Here is a 21120-nt window from a genome sequence, read left to right as displayed (position 1 = left end):
GGCTCTCCACAATGCCAAGGTAGTGTGAGGAGCTCTTTATGAAAATGAAACCTGAGCCCACAGTGTCTTGAAGTTTCAGAGCATATCCATGTGGATTCCTCTTTTAAATACATGCATGTGTCTGTGTTTATTAACTTGCACATTTTGAGTTTAGTTGATGTCTAAATCTTATAGGTTTGATAATTAAACTATGAAGCTTCCAGAGGCACTAATTTATTTTCTTAGAATGTCTTATTCTAGCACTCACACTGAGGTTTTTGCCATGCTGCCTCTATAGGTTGCTAGGCAGCAAAGCTTTACCCCCAAACTGTTAGCTCTATTCTGTAGGCTGAGACGCTTTCAGATATCCTGAGCTCTCGCTGAGGGGTTTTCTTGATTGAGAGAAACTGCTTCCAAAGGTCACTGGCTCTCTGTGGATCAGCCCTTTTCTCTGATGTGCACAAATCTTCTCATTTTATACTTCAAGAAACCCTGCAGCAATTGAACCATGGTCCTGACTGCAACAAGCCTCGTGCAGTTGTCTCCTACTGTATGCTGCATGGTGCCAATTACTATGTATAATAATATTTATATGGAAAGTGATTTTAAAAAGACATAAGAACAGAAATATTTGTATGTAGAAAGACTAATTAAAAGCCACCCAGTGACATTAAAGCTGTTTTTTGTTTTGTTTTGGTTTTTGGTTTTTTTTTTAGGACAGGTTCTGGGTGTGTTGGAGAAATACAAGCTGAGTAATAAAACTCTTGTGTACTTCACATCTGATCAAGGGGCTCATGTTGAAGAAATCTCCAGTTCTGGAGAAGTCCATGGAGGATACAATGGCATATATAAAGGTGAACTTTTTCTGATGATTTTTAAAATTTTTGTCTCCTTCGTTTTGCTCCTAAACTATAACTATGGCCAAGAAGGACAAAACTTGAATCCTTTATGGTAAACTTTTCATGGCTTTCATTCTAAATTCAAACATAAGTGGTAAATATAAGGGCTTTACTTGTCAAATACAGCAGCTGAACCAGAGTCAGTTCATAGTACTTTACTGTCATGGTTGAATAGCAGAACAGAAAAGGAAAAAAAGGTGGGTTATGAGCCATCAGGAATGATGAATGAGAGCTAAATGTGAGTGAGTGGTATCACACAGAGAAAATAAGAGAAGGTGGGAGAAGCAGCAAGTGTATTAATTTTGCAAAAAGTAGAAAAGGAAAGTTAGGTTGAAAAACAAAAAGGAGCTGGATTGAGCTTGGGATGGGTAAGTTCCTCAACAGTGAGAGGACAAGATTTCAAGTAGAAAAGTTTGAGTTGGAAAAGAGACTTTTGAAAATAATTCAACAGACTTACTGAATTGAAGACTGATTTGGAAATGGAGAGACTTTTGTTTAAAGGACAGAGTCTAGTTGTATTATTTTAGTGCAGGTCTTGAGAAGATCAATACTCCATAATCTGTTTATTCTCGGGAGGTGTAAATGTGTTTAAAGTCACCTTATTGTAATACTTTCTCATGGTGGTGTCACACAACTATAGCAAGTTACTGATTTTGCTTCAATGTGGTGATGTAGAAAAAAAAAAATCCAGCTTAGCAAACAGCCTTCCTCATTTTGTCTATTCCCATATTCCAGACACGGTGATCCCTTCAGTCAGCAGGAATGTAATACACCACTGGATAACAGACAACAGTGTCTAATAGGAAATAAAGGATTCCATCTGACAAAGTACAGAAAACAGTGTTTTCTAGGGTGGAAGCTCTGGACACACAGCATCAGGAAAATGAAATATTTTAAATAGCCTTATTATAAATAAAAAATATTATTGAAATAGGGTAGTAATGCTTGGTTTAATTATTTTTTTTTATGAAATACAAAAAAAGTGAATATTTTTGTTCTTTTACCAGAGATAAAGTTCTTTTCATTCTTTCACTAGAAAGTGGCTTTGGATTTTTTTCCTCTCACATTTCAGGAAACAAGAAATCGAGCAGATTTTGGATAGTCATTTACTCAACTTGAAACTCATTGTTGCAGAGAGAAAGAAGTAAATTGCCTTTAAGTAAGATTTTTTTTTTTTTAATCGTTTATTTTTTTTCAAAAAGTAGTGTTGTGGAATTAGAAATGATGTAGTAGTTGTGTCCTGAAGGCACCTCTCAAGGTCTGTAGTCTTAGCCTGTGCAGAGCAGGATGAGCTAGAGCAGGTTGCTCACAGCTGTGTGTATTCAAGTTATGAAAATCTCCTATCATGATGATGGAGACTCCACAGCCTCTTCAAGCAACTTGTTCCAGTGTTTAATCACACTCACCATAAAAAAAAAAAAACACAACAAAAAACAGATAAGATCTCACTGAGCCTTTTCCTCTTCAGGCTGAACAGTCCCAGCTCTCTCAGCCTCTCCTCATATGTCAATTGCTGCAACCACTTAGTCATTTTCATGGCCATCCTTTGAACTCACTCCACTACATCCATGTCTCTCTTGTACTGAGGAGCTCTAGACTTGGACATAGTGCTCCAGGTGTGTCCCACCAGTGCTGAGCAGAGGATAAGGATCACCTCTCTCAACTTGCTGGAAATGTTTTTCCTAATGAAGCCCAGGAGTCTGCTGGCCCTCCTCACCACAAGGACACATTGCTGGCTCATGTTCAGGTAGTTGCCCACTAGTACGCCCAGATCCTTCTGTGCAGAGCTGCTTTCCACCAGTCAGCCCCTACCCTGTGCTGATGCTCAAGGTTATTCTTCTATAGATACAGGACTTGTTGTTACCCTTTGCTGAACTTCAGGATGTTCCTTTGGGCCCCTTCCCCAGCCTGTTGAGGTCCCTCTGGAAGGTAGCACAACCATCAGTGGATTAGCCACCTCTCCCAGTTTTGTGTCATCTGCAAAACTGCAAAAAGGCAGACATACACAGATCTTCACAAAACAGTAACAATGCAGTGATGTTTTCAAGTGAGAAAAGTCCGTAGTTTTTATAGTCAGTAGGTATCATTCTGAGAAATGACCCTCATATTTTAAGAGAGCTATGAAAGAAAGACTGCATAGGCAAAACCAAGCAATGCCAAAGTCACGAGGTTACAAACTATCAGATGAGTTCCCATGGGTTAACACTGGAGTGATATGTATCGTCTTGAACATTGGCACTTAGGCCTCACACAGTGATTTAACTAATTAAGAAACCATATGGTTACATATCTGTAGCTGCAGGCACAGCTTGGGGTGTTTTAGAAGCTCTAGAAAATATTTGCTTTCTGCAATGCTAGAAATAAAATACAGGATAAATTACAAGGAGGGGAAAAAAAAATACACTGGGGAATTTGCCTTCCTGGAAAACTTTGACTGAATGGAGTTTTTTTTTATCAAGCCTTGCAAAGTTTTGTATTCATGCTTAGAGAAGAGAGAACAATTTGAAATAGATCTTATCTGAATGAATAAAAAATCTGATTGATAGGTTTACTGGGGAGAGATGGGGCTTTTTATTTTTAAAATGAATTCTGTGGTTTACAGTTACCACCTTTGCTATGCTGCCAAATGGTGTAATATACTATGGGAAAGAAAGTAATCACTACATAAGAAATAAAATTATTATTGTGCAAGAGATATTCTTAGTAAAATAAGAAGAAAATTGAAGATCTCCGCAATCAGTTGACTATACATCTGCCATATCAAAATACAATGAAATCTGTTTTATGTTCCATTCTCTTCATCTCCATATAACTCCTCAATTTAACAGGTATGTTTATGCATAATTTTCAAAGGGGCAGAAGTGGAAGTGATCAGTTAATTGCATAAATTAGCAATTTTCATGCATAAAAATGTATTCATGTTAACGGTCATATGCAATGAGATGTCTTAGAGGTTTGTACATCCCCAGCAGATTTAATGAAAAGCAGGCCTGTGAATCCTTAAGTCTCGGGCACTGATGCAGCAATGTGCCTCACAAAGCAAATGGACAATTTTTATGTTGCTTGTGCTCATATTTGCATGCACTGGGAATTTGCTTCATCTGATCAGTAGTTTACAAAACTGAGAGATGTGCATGTCCTTTCTCCCTGTGTCTGCTAGACAATCTCAGCTACTTACCTTTTGGAAATGAGCAGTGTATGAATGTGAATATGAATCAAGCCGCTTAACCCTCTTGTCAGAGCTGGAGCAGTACGCTTAGCAATAATTGGTTCTGCTCTAAAATCAAAAGCTCTCAACAGATCTTCATAATTTGAACTCACTAATTTGTCTTGATAGCCAGCCAAATGAGCACCAATAATAAAATCTGAGAGGAGTTTGAAGAGTTAGGCTGGCACGGCAGGACTGAATGAAAAAAAAAAAAAAAAAAAAAAAAAAAGGGAAATTGCTATTTGAAGATTTTATTACACTGGGTTCTGACTGTGGAACAATCACTGCAAATTTGAATAGTCCTTCAAATTATAGACCAGAGCTAATTCAGTCTTTAACTAGTTGTTGTCATACACAGTCTGGTTTATCTCTTCAGTATCCTTCTTTAGAAGACATGATATAGCAATACTACACACTAACCTGATCTCCTTTTACAGCAAGGTGACCTGTTTAGTGTTTATGCCAAGGTGACCTGCTTAGTGAATGAGGGAAAGGCCATAGAGATTGTCTACCTAGACTTTAGTAAAGCCTTTCACACAGTTTCCCACAGCATTCCCTTGGAGAAACTGGCTGCTCATGACTTGAGTAGGCATACTCTTCACTGGATAAAACACTGGCTGGCTGGCCGAGCCCAGAGAGTTGTGTTGAATGGATTTCAATCCAGCTGGCAGCCGGTCACGAGGGTGTTCCCCAGGGCTCAGTGCTGGGGCTGGTTCTCTTTAATACATTTATGAGAGGACCGAGTGCACCTTCAGTAAATTTGCAGATTGCACAAATTGGATGGGAGTGAACTCAAATTGATGAATCCCGATCATGGCCTCTCTTTCCAGTGACTTTTTTCTGACTGTTATCAGGATCAGAAGCCTTAAAGGAAGATGCAGGGGCTGTGTGGTGAATAAAATGGTCCCTAAGAAGATCTCCTCCTAGTCCTAGGTCATGTAAACTTGGATTACCATATGACTCCTGATGATTTAGATTCTACAAAGAGTTTTAGCATTAGTTATATAAAATATTATCATATAAAGATGAAATTCTACTTTGAGTCTTTCTAAATTCTTAGCATAGCCTAAGTCCTTTGGCAGTGAAATCCAAAGTATAGAGAACACGATGTTTTCTTTTACTATTTTGGAGTGGGTCATTTGCAAATTTCATGGAACATCTCAAAGTTTAATAGTTTCCTCATTGATACAGGATGAAGAAGGGAAAACTTATGCCTTCCCCAGCTTTCCTTTGTTATATATACTTTTATTGTGCCTCTTTCTTTTTAATGCCTTAATCAGAAAATAAATGTCTCGTCTGTGTCTCCCATCAGTCTTAACTGATGACTTTTTCCTTTTCCTTATGTTGTGGTTTTTGTGTTTTGTTTTTTTGTTGGTTTTTTTTTTTCTTCCATGAACTACTTCTAATTGTGCAATGTATTATTTTAAAATTACTTTAAAAGTATTGCATTTTGGATTTTGCCATGAAGTACGTTTATATACTTACTTTTTTATATTAACCATTTCATCCTATAGAATCATATTGCCTTTATATATCACTGATTACACATGTGCATTAAGCTCTAGTCTTTGTATAGATCCTTTTCTTTAAGTAGGCAGTGAAGGTTATGGTATGAATAACAAAGATGATAGGAACTAATTCCGTTATTTTTTCTCTAATGTTCATTATACTGCAAATATTTTTAAGGAGTTGGAACTTGCATCGTTTCCTGTTCATCCAGCTTGGGATGAGGTCCATTATCATTTCTCCTGGGTTAGACCAACCTATGATATTTCTTGTCATACATCAAATTTTCAATTCCTCAACTCACTTTGCTTTCAAAATTGAAGTATATATACTAAAATAACAAGGTACTTAATACAGAATAGTATTGAGGTAGCTTATTAATGACTTATTTGCAAAATGTCAAAGGCTGTTGTTTTATCTCTTTGGCTCCTGTCTCTTAATCAGGTTTGGATTCAGGACAACTTTTTGTCTCTTAACCCACGATTAATGTTGCAGAAAAAGATTTTCTTTATGTTTATGTGGAACCTCCTATGCTCCAGCTTGCACTCGTTGCCCTTTGTCTCATAATTGGACATCACTGAGAAGAACCTGGCTCCGTCCTCCTGACAGTCATCCTTTACATATTTATAAACATGAATGAGGTCGCCCCTAAGTCTCCTCTTCTCCAAGCTAAAGAGACCCAGCTTCCTCAGTCTTTCCTCATAAGGGAGATGTTCCACTCCCTTAATCATCTTTGTGTCTCTGCACTGGACTATTTCAAGCACTTGCCTGTCCTTCTTGTACTGAGGGGCCCTGAACAGGACACAGTATTCCAGATGCGACCTTCACCAATAATAACAAGCAGTTTAAGATGATGCCATTATATTCTTCTCTGGTACTCTGAGATATTGAATCTAAATATTTTGTGGTAATATTTTTTTAGTTGCTTGGTGACTTGTCTCTTGAATTAGAATTCAGTGTGTTATAAAATATGTCTCTCCTGTTTCATACTTTATAACCGTGAGAAGTGAAGGCATCAGAAACTTTTCTTCATACTTTTTCTCGTAATCCTATTTCTTACAGATGCAGACAGTGGAAGTCCCCCTTCATTATCACTTGTGGGCATCTATCTCAGTATAACATATGGGATTTTCTATGGAGTCTCCTTGCATCTCTTAAAACTCTTACTGTCAGCTTCTTTTGTATATGTAGCTAAATATATTTTGCCTGTACCTTGGACCTGCACAATAGAAACATTGTCTTTCTTTGTATTTTGAAGCATTTAGCACACCCCATACAGGCACTTGGCTACTGTCATGCTGCTAGAATGGGTCGCGAGTTCTGCTGCTAATGGAAATGGAGTTAAGCACAGATAGTATCAATTCATTTGAACAACATTAATTTAAAGTGATTTAGAAATAGGTATATTCATAGTTACTTTGTTAGTATTGATGAAAAATAATTATGACCATTTCTTAAGGACTTAGACCCTGATTTTTTATATCTACTACGCATCTGGGAGAGCTAAACAAGGACTGTAGTAATCAATTATCCAATATTCTATTGAAATATATACATATACAACTTCATATATTGCAATAATGAGTTCCTTCAGCAGTGTTTCTTGAAGCTATTAGTAAACTTTTCCCTATATCAAGCCACAGAGAAATCAAGCTGGGCATTACTTTGGCTTCAGGTACTATGCTATTACATGCCTAGTGGTATTTGTTGGAGTTTCACTTTGGAGTTTAGTGAGAGCAGGACTTGACCTTTTTTCAAATGTACTGTATTTTTATATTCTCTCTGAAGTGGTCCAGATTTTTAAATCATCAACTCATTTTGTAATTTGGACTGAAACAGAAAATATCCTGAGAGACTGTTTCATTTTATTGGAAGAAAAATCAGATGTGAAGATGTCCAAATGAGCTATGTCTATTATATTCACCTGTAGAGAAACAGCTCAGGTTGAAAATTATCAAAAGCAGTACATGAAGCATTACAAATCAGTAAAATAAAGAGTGAGTTTGCTATTTAAAATAATTTAAAATCATTTTATAAGGTAAGCAATAGCAACTAGTTTTTATTGATGATATCTGCAACACAAAGTCCACTACAGAAGAATTTATTTCCATGTATTCTTCTATCATTCAAGATAATAAATTTGGTTAAGGTTTGTTTTTCAAATATATAAGAAGGAGGGAAAGGATAGTATGGTTTATAACCCAAGTGATCTAAGAAAGTTATTTTAAACAGTTTTCATTATTCATCATTCAAAATATTAATAATGATATACCGCAGAGTACCCCTTTTTATATATATATATATATATATATATATATAATCCTTTGTAAAAGCTCTATTCCCAAAGTTAGGTAATAGCAGTCAATTTAAACCAGAGGGAGGAAAAAAAAGAGATATTCTTTTAGCTAAGATGAGAAATGAAGTTAAAATGGGAATCTGGCACCATGTTGTGGATGACTGCAGAGAGTTATGTCTGTACTTAGCCTGCTCCCGCAGATTTTTCAAGAAAGGCTTATGTAGGCTATTGTTCAATATTACACTGAAGGGTGCAACTACTGAGAAAGTGTAGATAGTTAAGCATGAATATACAGCTTGGGGTGTTTTATGCTGTTTTAAAAACATTTTTAGAATAATTTAAGAGAACTAAAATAATATATATCTAGGCTGCCTGGAGTTTTTCCAGGCATGCAGACTACTAAGTTGCTGCCTTTTCTGTTTCAGTGTTGTCAAGTCCAAGCAAAATATAAAATTATTGAGTCAGATCTTGAAATATCAATAGATTAAAAAAAAAATAATTAACTTCTGGGGATTTTTTTGTTTTCCTTCTAATTTTAGCCATTTGGATGTTTCCTTCATGTTTCTATCATGTTAAACTTGTGAAACTGATTTAATTTTTAAGGAAAAAAGAATGCAGATAGCATGAACAATATTTAACAGCTAGAGTTTTAAAGGCAATGTATATCAAGGGATTTGTAATCACATAATGGCAGTAAGCAACTCTAGTGATGTCACTAAACATAGTTCTAATAAAGATGAACACCACATAGGCATAGATAATAGAAGACAGTCTTCCACAATGACCTGTAATTCCTGCCCTGGTTCCCTGCTATTCCTAGCCTCCAGACATATCAAAGAATTATTGTCCAATTAGTCTTTTGAAAGGAAAACAGCAGTCACGTCTTCATAGGCTAAGTGAGGAGACAGTCCTGCTGTGGAGTCCATTTTCTTTTTGCACCTCACAGCAGGGAGGCAGAATTTACTGAATCCTGCCTTTTTCCGTGGGTAATGTGCAAGTTTTCTGTCCTGTTCTGTAATGATTTAAGAAAATTGTACATGTACCTAGGATCTGCAAAACTGATCCAATATCTAGGTTTTAATATTACAACATGTATGGGTATGGGATTCACCACTTACCTTGAAATTCCTCTGCCTTCAGATTACGCAGGAGGCAACAGTAAAGTGAGAATTTATTTAAACAATCCAGACTATCTAGCACTGTTAGTAGGTTCAGACAGGTATACAGAAATAAAGAGAACTTCTCACTTAAATCTACCTATGGTATAGATACATTCTTAGTTTTCTGTCTGTCCGTACTGTCCAGCCAACAAGCTGCTGTGCTGTGTACACTGAACTAGCATCCAGCTCACGAACTAAATCATGTCCCCAGTGTAACTGTTCCCTGAAAAATACCTTAATTTGAGTGTATCTGTATGTGCTGGTTTGGTTTGGCAGGATTTTTGGTAGTGAGGGAAGGGCCTCAGGGGTGGCTCCAGTAAGAAGCTAAGAACCTCCCCTGCTCCAAACCCAGCCAAGGAGCCATTAGAGGAACAACAGATGTGGGTCTGAGATTACCAGATGAAAGAAGTGAGATAACACCTGAGCCCAGCGAGCAGTTAAGAAAGAAGAACTGTGCTGGAGAGGAAAAAGGCAGTGTTGGGGTGAAGATCCTGGTGGTTTATGAGGAAGAAGGAGATAAAGGTGCCCAAGCAGAAGTTTCCTTGCAAGATGGCAGCTGTCCCCCTGCAATCATGGAGGAACGTGGTGGAACATTCCCTGAAGGCGCCAGGAGGGGTGAACTTGGCCAGTGGACTCGGATTTGCTGCCAGTGGACTCAGATTATGAAGCTGTGGAAGACCCTGGCACCAGGGGAGGTGGCTGTTCCCGAAACAGCCCGTGCATTTTTATTCAACTATTCCTGCTCAACAGGATTTTCTGTGAATCATAACTAAGTCATTGTATTAATCTTCATGCTTTCCTGCTAGGCAACACATAGTCCTCACCAAACTTAAAATCCTAATGACTGCTGCACATGGATAGATTTCCCTTTTCTACAAGAGTCACACAGTCTATTGACATCTACAGTGGTCTCAACCTAACCACATTAAGAACTGAGCAGCAAACCACTGTGTGAACACTTCTGCTAGGCAACAGGTGTTTTAATCCTCACCAAATAACATCTTGGTAAACATACATCTACATTTTCTTTAGATTTTTATTTTGAAAATAGTATTTTTTACAAGAATGTAAGCAAAAAATAATCCATGTGTCTCATTCCTGAGTTTTAGGGTAGGGAGCCACATGCTTTATGATGAGAACAGAATCGCATTTGATGTAGTGAGAAGTAAAACTTTAAGACTGCTGTAAAAGGCAGATAATCTTGTTGAGATCCAGATTTGGCACTGATTCCAAAAGTATCTTAGGCAAAGATTCTTGCTTGACATAATGTTGGATGTTAAAAAGTCTTAAGTTTTCTTATATCACAATAGATAATTATGTGTCCCTGAGTTTTCAGTATTATGAATTCTTATAAAGCCCATAAAATGTAGGTAAAAAATCTGATATAGGAATAAAACAATGAGCTATCTTTCAGCCACAAGACTGTATACATGTATATAATGAGTAAGGATCTATGCAAATACAGTTTTGTCTCTTGAAATGGCCATTCACCTTTATGAACAGTGAAAAACGTAGAAAAACAGGTGGATTCTGACCTCCCAATGCTGAAATAGAAAGGATCATTGAGGAGTCAGCAAGGTAGACAGCATGTGTGGCAGGGCCTGGATATGTGGTGTTTTGAAGGTCTAAGAGGCTGAGGAGGCAGAATTATTGAAATACATTTTTGTAATATTTGTTTATTTTGTTGGTGTTTTTACTTGAAAAAGGGTGATATAGGAAAAATAGGCTCATAGTAGTATTTTGTTTGTAAACTACATACATTTTATAAGCTCTAATACATATTAGTAGATTTACGGTGACTAAGGTACTCTTTGTACATGGAAAATCTAAACCTAGCAAATAAAAAATAAGATAAATACATTTAATAAAAACATTTGAGCTAAACAAAATTTTTAGTATTTGAAAACTGAATTTGGGGGGGGGGGAGGCATTCTTCTAAGAAGAAACTGGTTTCTTAGCAAACAAAACTTTCATTTTTCAGGTGGTAAATCAACAAACTGGGAAGGAGGTATTCGTGTGCCAGGGCTTCTCCGTTGGCCTGGGGTGATACAGGCTGGTGTCTATATCAATGAGCCGACAAGTAACATGGACATATTTCCTACCATCGTCAACCTTGCCAAGGCACAGTTACCCACTGACCGGTATGCTCTTTAGTTATCTCTGTTTTCGATAGTGTCATTAATTATTTTTTTTTTTTTTTTACATTCTGGTGGTATCTATTAAGGTAGCTGAGAAGGAAAAGAAAAAACATAGATTTTAAAAGTAGGTTTTGGTCATTACTTACATTAGTATGTTGTCTCCTTTCATATTGGCATACTGATATATTTTACAGAAACATGTAAATATAGCTTAACTTGCAAAACAAGCACCAAGAAACAAGAAGATAATGCTACATATTGTCAAATTAGGCTTAGAATAATTTACTAAATGCACAAAATGTATGTATCAAAAAAGGCTCTGTTCTGCATGAGTGAATATGATAGAAAAAGAAACAGAAACTTTAAATTATTTTAAACTTCACAAGCTCAACCTTGGCCTGTTTGCTATAGCAACACATCAAATGCCAGCTGAGCTTTTCTCACAGTTTTTTTTTCTCTACCAAGTTAGTGAAAATAATCTCTTACAGAGTTTTCAGCCTGGTAAGTAAAAAAGAAAATCCACTGGACTTCTAAAACTCATAAGATGCTTTGACAGTCCTACATCCCTGTGCTTTGCCTTGTCAGGGGATACCCGGTCTCAGCAAAATGTTGCCTCTGCCTAAACTCTTTTGCCAACTAAAGCCACTAAGTGGACACACCTGCTAATAAGCACATGCTTTGAACACATCTACCATACACAAGCAGCTTTTGAGCACCAAGCATCCAGAATTTATGTGGGGAATACCAGTGGTGAGCAGAGGCACTCTGCTAATAATGATTCATGGAGTGCTTGAACAAAAGGTCAGGGCAGGACATGTGTACAACATGAAAAATTAGGCTGGTTTTGATACCCTACAAGCAGTAACTCTGTCAAATCTAAACAGTTCAGATTGTTCTTAATGTGGGCAGATCTTATCCACTCGGTTTTCATATTGCTTGAGTGAAGACTAAGCACTGATGTTTCATTTTGAACTCTTTGATAGAAATCCCAATATACTTGTGTAACTTCCACTTGCAAGTTGCTTCACTCTGGTTCTTCTTTGTCGACTAGATGCCATAATCACTGCTTTATAGGAGCTCGTGGACTACCTTGAAGCATTTTTGATCCAGCAGCTCAGTTCCTATCACTCCACTGAGTAGAGGAATAAAAGAAATAATAACTACAGTTATGATTCAGTTATTGGGAGGGAGCAGGTTAAAAAGGAAAGCAGGTGCTCCTAGTTAAAGAAGAAAAATACGTCATCAGAAAGAAAAGTTTCATATATCCACCTGAAACCAGCAGTTGTGAGAATGCAAGAGCACTAGAGACATTACTGAAGACAGCCTTTTCCCCATCTTCAGGCTGTTGAACAGAAAGTATACAACAGATGTGCATCTGTCCTGGTCCTTGATAGTGAGCAAGGGTGAGAAAAGAGTGCATTACTCAGGCAGGAAAACATTACAGATTGAAGTGGGAAAGACACTAATTCAACACACCCCCACAGGAAGGGATAGCAGAGTTACTGGATCACATAGATTTAGGAATTCCAGGTTGTTCTCCTGCCATCCTTTGAGAAGAGACCTAAGCAGAATGGTGCTATTGCATACAATTGCTGCCAAGAATTTCCTAGTCATATATAGCTCAGGGCTTAAAAATGTGAATTTAGTTCCTGTTTCATAGTAATTACACCAATATGAAAAGAACTTTACATGGTAATGAAAATTAAAATAAATATCTTAAAAGTTCCAAAAAAGTTTTTATGAGATATTGCTCAAAATGCTTAAAAAATAATTACCTGCTGATCTGTATATCAGTAAAAAGTAATTTCCTGTAAAATTTCTTGTAAAATTTGTAACTCACACCAATTCCCCCATCAGCTGATTCCAGCAACTCGAAGGCTTAATTTATGGAAATATTTAAAAGCCTTGCTTATTTTATAACTGCTTTTTGATGTAAATGGACCAAATCCTTTAAAGCATGATCAAAATTGTCCAGCAGCACTTAGAGAATTTATATACATACATCTGTGTGTGTGCATGTGTAGCTGATAAACACATATTTAAACATAGTTCATTTTCAACTTTGAAATGGCTAGTTCTTACTTAAATTCTGGCATACATAAATTGCTGGACAGAGTTCTTTCCATCGCTTCCAGGGATATTAACACAGCAGAGCAAATAAATGTATCTTGTTTTAGGGTTACTTTGGCCAGACTACTCCCAAACAGCTTGAGTGGGTATACCGGGAGAACTGTGTTGTAGCAATTTATTCACATCTATCTGGTCAAGTTCTCCGGAAAGAAAAGAATAAAGAGAAATATGGGTTGAGGAAACAACTGTTCCTAGTGGCAAATTGTAAAATGTTTCTTTAAATAGTGTAAAAATCAAAGGAGAAGAGCACCTGCAGGTTTTCCTCCAAATTGACCAACTGGTTGTGCTCATTCAGATTATTTATTTTTTTTAAGTAGTGGAAATCAAGGGTTATAGTATCTTCTTAGTAATGTTTGGGCTATTCTTCTGATTTTGAAATGCTTTCTTACTCAGAATTATTGATGGACATGATCTGATGCCCTTACTTCAAGGAAAAGTTACCCGATCCAAACACGAATTTCTCTTCCATTACTGTAATGCATATTTAAATGCAGTGCGCTGGCACGCAGAAAACAGTGAGTAAACTTTCCTGTAGACATTTTAAATATTTAATTTAATTTCTATTGCATCTTGAGAAGAATCAGGAGAAAGGCTTGGGCTATAGTACCAAATAAATTGTTTCAAATATCTATTTTCCTTCTTTTTCACAGTTCTTTTTGCTAGAATGCACCTATTCACCATTTCACTGCTTGACATAAGTTTGTTGCTCCTCATGTTACATGCTATTTTACATGCTGATACAATGCTGAGCTCTATAGTATCTGATACTATTTTTTTTAATTTTTTTTTAAACTTGTTTGAGACTCACAGAATCACAGAATCCTAGAATGGTAGGGATTGGAAGGGATCTCTGGAGCTTATCTGGTCCAACCCCCCTGCTTGAGCAGGATCCCCTAGAACAGATTACACAGAAACACATTCAGGCAGGTTTTGAACGTCTCCAGAGATGGAGACTCTACAACCTCTCTGGGCAGCCTGTTCCAGTGCTCTGTTAGACCCTCAGAGTAAAGAAGTATTTTCTCATACTCAGGTCGAATCTCCTGCTTACCACTTTGTGACTATTGCCCCTTGTTCTGTCACTGGATACCACTGAGAAGAGTCTGGTCCTATCCTCCTGACGCCTACCCTTTAGATATATATAAGCATTGATGAGATCCCCCCTCAGCCTCCTTTTCTCTAAGCTGAACACACGCAGCTCTCTCAGCCTTTCCTTGTATGATAGATGCTCCAGTCCCTTAATCATCTTAGTGGCCCTCTGCTGGACTCTCTCCAGTCATTCCTTGTCCTTGAGCCGGGGACCCCAGAACTGCACATATTACTCCAGATGAGGCCTCACCAGGGCAGAGTAGAGGGGGAGAATAACCTCCTTCAGCCTGCTGGCCACGCCCTTCTTAGTGCACCCCAAGATGGTACTAGCTCTCTCAGCTGTGAGGGCACATTGTTGGCTCATGGTTAGCCTGTTGTCCACCATGACTTCCAGGTCTCTTTCCCCAGGTCTGCTTTACAGCAAGTCAGCCCCTAACTTGTACTGGTACATGGAGTCCATGTTAAAAAATGAAGTAGTCAAGCTTTACTGTTTCATCTTTCTAAAAATGTACGGGTAACAGGATGACAGAATAACAGCACAGGAATGTTGTCAGCCTGGCCATTTTTATTATTGGCATAGCAAAGTATAGGAGAATCACTGACTCAAAATCATAAATATCCAATAAATTAATGCAATATTATAGAGTCTCTTTCCATGCTTTTTCTGAACACTGTTAACTCCACTTTGAAGGCCAAGGGAAAAAACCTTTCCCATGGATTTGCTCCTTTTTAGCTCACTGTTTGTGATAGCAACTTCCACATTAACCAAAGCCCATTTCCCTTTCTGTAGTAAACTCTGTGCTGAATGAAGACAAACATGAATTTGTGTCAACTCAGTTGACACTCAAAGTGACAACTTGTGTTACAGCTTCAAAATTATGGTCCAAGACAAGCTTTGTTGTAGCATTTTTTGGTGTAAGTACCTTGGGAAGGACTTGCTTAATAGTTACTCTGCAAACTTAAAAGGAATTGGAAACTGTCTTCTTGGACATCTGTGTGCTGACTCTACCTGTCTTAGACTTTAAACTAGGAAAAGGGTTAATATTACATATAACATAATATATACAAGTATATTTATACAAGTATAACATATATATGCTGCTACTTTTCCTATAAAACTTGCATTTGATAAATAATCATAAGGGAGAACCAATCACTGGAAAGATGTGGTTATCTAATACCATTTTCTATCTGAGATTGGATGAAATTATTCTGCGTCATGAGGACATATGTAAGCAGAACTCCAGGCAAGCAGAGAAGCTGTTTTTCTCAAACATATGTATTTGCAAGATGAAGTATGTCATGTCTGAGGAAATATTCAGCTTTCTTATTCACTGAAGGGGAGTTTAATGGGAAATGAAGGGAAGCAATTATGAGGATCTAGTCTATTGTGTTTAATTAAGGTGCACCAATATAGATTGTGTTTCTTCCTTCATCTTTTCTCCAAGGTGATCAAAAAGTGAAGGACCACTCAGAACACGACAATACAATTTTCATAAAAGTGTTACGATTTTTGTGTGGAAGGGTTTTTCATGTACTATGTCAGTCTACATTATAGTGTGAGAGTAGGCAATAGCTGGATATTCCTGTCTACTCTCTTTTATACCAGTTCCCTGAGAGTGCTCAACAACTTCTTTCTTACTTGTCCAGTCTCAGATCTTAAAAAATGCTTTTTCCATGTAGACAATGCAATCATATTTGTAAATATCTTTTTTGCACTCAGATAAAGGTTTGCCTCTGTTTATGTCTCTCCCATGTGTTATTGTTGTGTAAGGATAAACATACTGGCATTACAGCTGTACACACCTGATGCTATTCGTGTTGCTGTGGGTTCTCATGGAAAAATGAATATGGTTGATTTTCTTCTGATATTTCAGCAGCTCTGTATGAAGCAATTTATAAGTTCAAAGTGTATTCTTTTACTGGTTCCAGTATTATTGCCTTCTGGCCTCCCACTACAGCTTACTCTTTACAGCTAGTCTCAGAGTCCATCCTTTGTCCCTATTTCTGCTACTGTTAATTGATGTTAAAGCAGAAATACAATGGAATGCTTGTTGTTTTGGGTTTTTTGTGTTGTGTGGGTTTTTTTTGGGGGGGGTTGTCTAGTTTTTTTGGGGTTTTTTTTGTTTTGTTTGTTTGTTTGTTTTCTGGAGAAGCAATTCTTTCAAATATTTATTTCAAAATGTTGCAGAGCTTTTGCCTTGCAGCATATAACTAAATTAGGAGTATCCTATAGCAACAGTTCCTTCCTTATACTTAGGAATACATCCAAGAAAATAAAGGAGTCCATGTTAGTTAAAGACAGGTTTGAAAGCTGAAAAATTGTGCAACTTTGGTTTTACCTCATCATGCTACTATTACCAATTACAAGGCTGTAAGTCTTCAGGGTTTGGACATAAACTGATCACCATTCTTAACTCTACTTGTATTCCCTATCTAACACATTTTATAGCCTAAATAAGTACCACATTCCTCCAGGCCTCCATGAGCCCACACATTTTTCAGTGTCCAGAAATGACTGTAAGATCCTTCATCTTCTAGTTGCACCTTGTCAATGACTGCAGTCAGGTGAATAGCACTGAATTCACAGAGGACCACCAGAAGCAGATACTTCACATTCTTAAGGATAGTCTTGAAGAGGTGAAATTCCTTACCCAAGAAAAATCAGGAAATTCTTGAAAAAAAAAAAATCATCAAGGAGCAGTTGTTTATTTCTGTGTGAGTAAATGAACTTTTAGACCAGGAAAGACTTGTGGTGTTCTTGAACTGTGTTCGTCAGATAGTTAACATTGGAATTGTCTAAAGACACTCTATTTGCAGATCATGCCTGTATGTTTGGGCCAAATGCAGTCCAGCATTGAGGCCTAGTGGAAGAAACTGTGATAGTGTGAAATTAATAACCCCAGTCATGTTCAGCATCTTCTGCTCTGCTCTGATGATGGGCCCTTGTTAGAAGGACTCAATTGTCCATCTAGTCTGAGAAAACATTATAGATTGCTGATCCCTTCACAATTTCACAGTTTCTATTAATTTAAAGATGCAGTATTTGATGAACAAAGCAGCAGCAACTAGAAATTCATAGAGCAAAAAGCTTCTAACCGCTAAGGAGAATGTTATTTATTTATTTATTTATTTACTAAAGTACAATCCATTCTAAATAACAGGTAAATATATTGCATAATGCATATATTCTCAAATTTATTACTTTTTTTTTATTTTCTGGGAAGTCTGATTTGTATGTCAGTTTCAGCTAGCATATACCACTTTTTCTCCTAGATACTCCAAGTGTAGGATTAACTTTGGTCCTAAAGAAAAATACATGTATCAGGAAGTGAGAGGGAAGAAAAAGTTCTGCTTAGTCATTTGGTACCTTCTTGCCTCTACTGCTCCATAGTTCCCTTAGTAGCTATCTCTGCCATTGTAAAATTTCCACTGGGCCTCAGACTTTAAAAAAATAAAAAGTTAATTTTTCACTCTTAGGCTAGGTACATAAACCAGGTAAATTTAGTGTATTTGAAATGTATAATACCTGAACACTTTTCCCTTGCTTGCAGGTTTCTGAAGTCTGACTTAAGGAATTATGTTTCTCACATCAGGGAAGGTCAGAAACTTCAGAAAGAACAATTACCATTTTACATGTATATATTTAGAAGCTAAGTATTCCTCATAACCAAATCAATACACATCTTCATTAAGACATATTAGTTAGGTCAGTTACTGCATTCACAATATACTTTCCCCTTCATCAGCCCTTTGAAGGAGCATTTAGAGGCTGTGTGCTATGTAATGCTCTAACCAATGCTTCAAAGTGTCATCACTCTTTGGTTCGTTTACATTTTGCCTGATACTAAAAAATAATGCACATTGATCTTCACATCCTGAGTTAAAAAAGGAACAAAATATCAGGCAGTTTTATTTGCTCATGTTTCATGTCTCACTCTCACAGACTCATGAATGATGATGCTTGTTGTCAGTGCCTTGGAAACAGCCATGACATACAGTCCTAGTCCTTGGAGGGTGACTTCCTGTTATTTTGAAAACTTATAAATACATGTGACTTAATTAATCTGTTAAAAATTCAGAGATTAAACCATGCTAAAACAGTTGGTGAAGTACTGTGATTTTCCATTATCAATGCTTATTCTCAGCCTGGCTGGTGTACCATATTAATACCAACACATGAAGGAAACACCTATGAAAAAAATAAAAATCCCCAAACTTCTATTTCTGACTAGTAAGATGAAATAATTTAAGCTTATTTAATCACTACACATTTGCTTTTAAAACAAAGCAGGTGTAGGATTTGCCCTTACTTTCATGAGCTAAGCAACTCAAAGTTTTATGTAGCTTTGTGTTAGTTGTGTATGTCAAATTATGCTTTGGCCTAATTTCACTCTGCTCATGTGGTTTTCTACTAGTGCAAGTAGACCAGTACTAGTGTATTTGCTAAAGTTATAATTTAGCATAACTGAATACTAAAAAACTATCAAGAGCTCTGTCTCCAGACCATTACTGACATATGAATCAGTAATATTACAAATGCATTGCTATGACAACTTAATTATAAGGAAAGAATTAATCAGATACAGAGCAAATCTACAGCTGAATGAAACTACTGCATTTTTCAGGCTCCTCTGTGTGTAAAATTTTCATTTGATCAGGAAAAAATTTATTGTAATCCTGTGTAATAAACATTGAAAAATGTAATGCAATACAGTCTGTGCACAGTATTTTGGTATTACTAATAAAAATATACTAATGTTTCTGATAAATGCTAGGGTGACTTTACCAGCAGCACTTCACCTTTTCTGTTTCAAAATGGATTTCATTATTCAGTGGAAAATGTCATTTAGTAAACAAAAGCAAGAGACTTGCTATGGCAATTGAAATTGAAGCAGAGTAGACAATAGATTCAAACTAGCTTATCATGCAAATATAATGACTTTTAAAGACAGTAGAATTTCACTGAAAAACTTTTCATAGAAATTTTTCACTTTGCCTCACTTAACAAATAGGATTCAATTAATGTTATTCAGAGTCTCTTGTATGTTGTGATCGAGTGCAATTACTGAAATAGTTCAATCAAATTCACCAACCAGGGATTTTTTTTCTATATTATTGTAGAATTCATAGTTACTGTGATTGTGCAACAGCAACTGGCTGTTGCAATGTCCTCCAGCATCCAACTGTCTACAGTATATAATGAGAGATATTTTGTTCTTTGGCTAGGGATGAAGGAATCTTCATCATGCAGTATCAGCTGTTGCAAGAAAACAGACAAAAAGAGAATAAGAAAGGAATATTTTCTGGTTTGCAGCTTTCAGACTGGGTATGTAGGATAAATTTACAGAACAGGGATTTTCTTTGAGTGGTTCCTCCAGGTTCTGTTTGACTAAAGGCATTAGAATCATAAGAATAAATAGAGGGCAAAGCAGGAAAGTCTGCTCAGTAGGGCCATTTTGTAACAACCTCTGGCTTGGACACCTGTAGGCTTTCTTGGGACATGGAATGAAAATATGATGCATTTCTGAAGAAATGAAAATAAGAAGACAAATTCCTTGCACTTTTTCTTGCCTCTCAAAAGGATTATGATATGCATACTGTAAGCGGTAATAAGGGTTATCTTATTAATTAAAAGGGCTTCTATTATTTACGGTGCCCTTCTTAGCTTTATTTTTGGTCATATCACATTGAGTCTTAATAGTTAAAAACTGTAAACTGAATGCATATGCTTAAAAGAAAGGCTAGCTTGTGGACACAGTATTTTTCTGAGAGAGGGTGTAGAAAGCAGGGTCTAGGCCGGCAGCAAAAACAGGGAAACCTCTCTGAACCTCTACAGAACCAGGATAAAACTCTGTTTTTCTTTGGTCAGGTTCTCAGTGTGAGGGTAGGTGAGTCTAATGGGATTTGGTAGCAAATGGAAATGCATTAATTTGTATGTGAGATATTTTGGAGTGTGAGTGGTGACAATATACTTCTGTTTGAAAACACCAGCTCTTACTTGTTCTATCCTCTCTGAGCATTTAAGGGAAAAAATCAGTCACACAGCCACTAAGTAAATAAAAAAGTCTGTTTTCTCTAAATTAGAAAGTGAGAGATATTCTCCAAAGCAGAATGTACTATATATATATTGCTAAATATTTTGTGTATTAGAGATATATAATAATATTTATTTTACTTTTTTCTAATATAAGCTAGAAATTTCAATTCGTGCATTTTCTAAGGCCTCTTCAGTGGTTTTCCCACCCTCTTTCCTATTGCTTTCTTAGTAATAGAGGAACAACTTTTTCATTGTGTTCTTTGCCATGCAGTGAATGAATGCTGTGGTAGCTTCATATGTAAACTGTGGGATGTGCTTGTAATATCCAATAGACCCACTGACAGAACCCATACCCTTGCCTAGCTTTTTTCCTGTTCTTTTTCTTGTTGCCCTGAGGAGATTTTGCCATTTATAGTTTACTTGCTTTCTCTGTGGTGAACAAAGGATTTAGAGGATGCTCTTACAGGTTAGTAAGGATTCACATTTACCCTGAGAATGCCAGTACTTACAGTTACTTGCCTTCATTGCTTAGCAATACAAAGGAAGGTAAATTCAAGAGAAGTTTTATCCAGGACCTTCTTTTGCACAGCATCTTCAAAAGGAAAGATAGTACTACTATGATTCTATAACTGCTGTCAAGGAAACACTTCGTTTTCTTATAAAGAAATATTGTTTCCT

At 36.8% G+C, this 21120-nt stretch overlaps 1 protein-coding gene across 20 annotated transcripts in view; it reads left to right on the top strand.

Annotated features, from left to right (window-relative positions):
• Positions 1–21120, top strand: part of STS (steroid sulfatase) — a 114596-nt gene that overhangs the window by 62340 nt on the left and 31136 nt on the right. For 19 of the 20 annotated variants that reach the window (XR_007888384.1, XR_007888385.1, XM_051608202.1 and 16 more), the window contains 3 exons: positions 696–833; positions 11030–11189; positions 13710–13831. Coding sequence is in view for 18 of the 20 variants with exons in the window: in XM_051608202.1 (XP_051464162.1) it covers positions 696–833; positions 11030–11189; positions 13710–13831 (420 nt within the window). In the remaining 2 variants the exon portion in view is untranslated. The remainder of the gene's footprint in view (positions 1–695; positions 834–11029; positions 11190–13709; positions 13832–21120) is intronic. The other variant, XM_051608197.1, reaches the window with a different exon arrangement.

The sequence above is a fragment of the Apus apus genome, chromosome 1, assembly GCF_020740795.1.
Source record: "Apus apus isolate bApuApu2 chromosome 1, bApuApu2.pri.cur, whole genome shotgun sequence".
NCBI lineage: Eukaryota > Metazoa > Chordata > Aves > Apodiformes > Apodidae > Apus > Apus apus.
The sequence above is the reverse complement of the archived record's forward strand: the minus strand, read 5'-3'. Positions and strand labels throughout refer to the sequence as shown.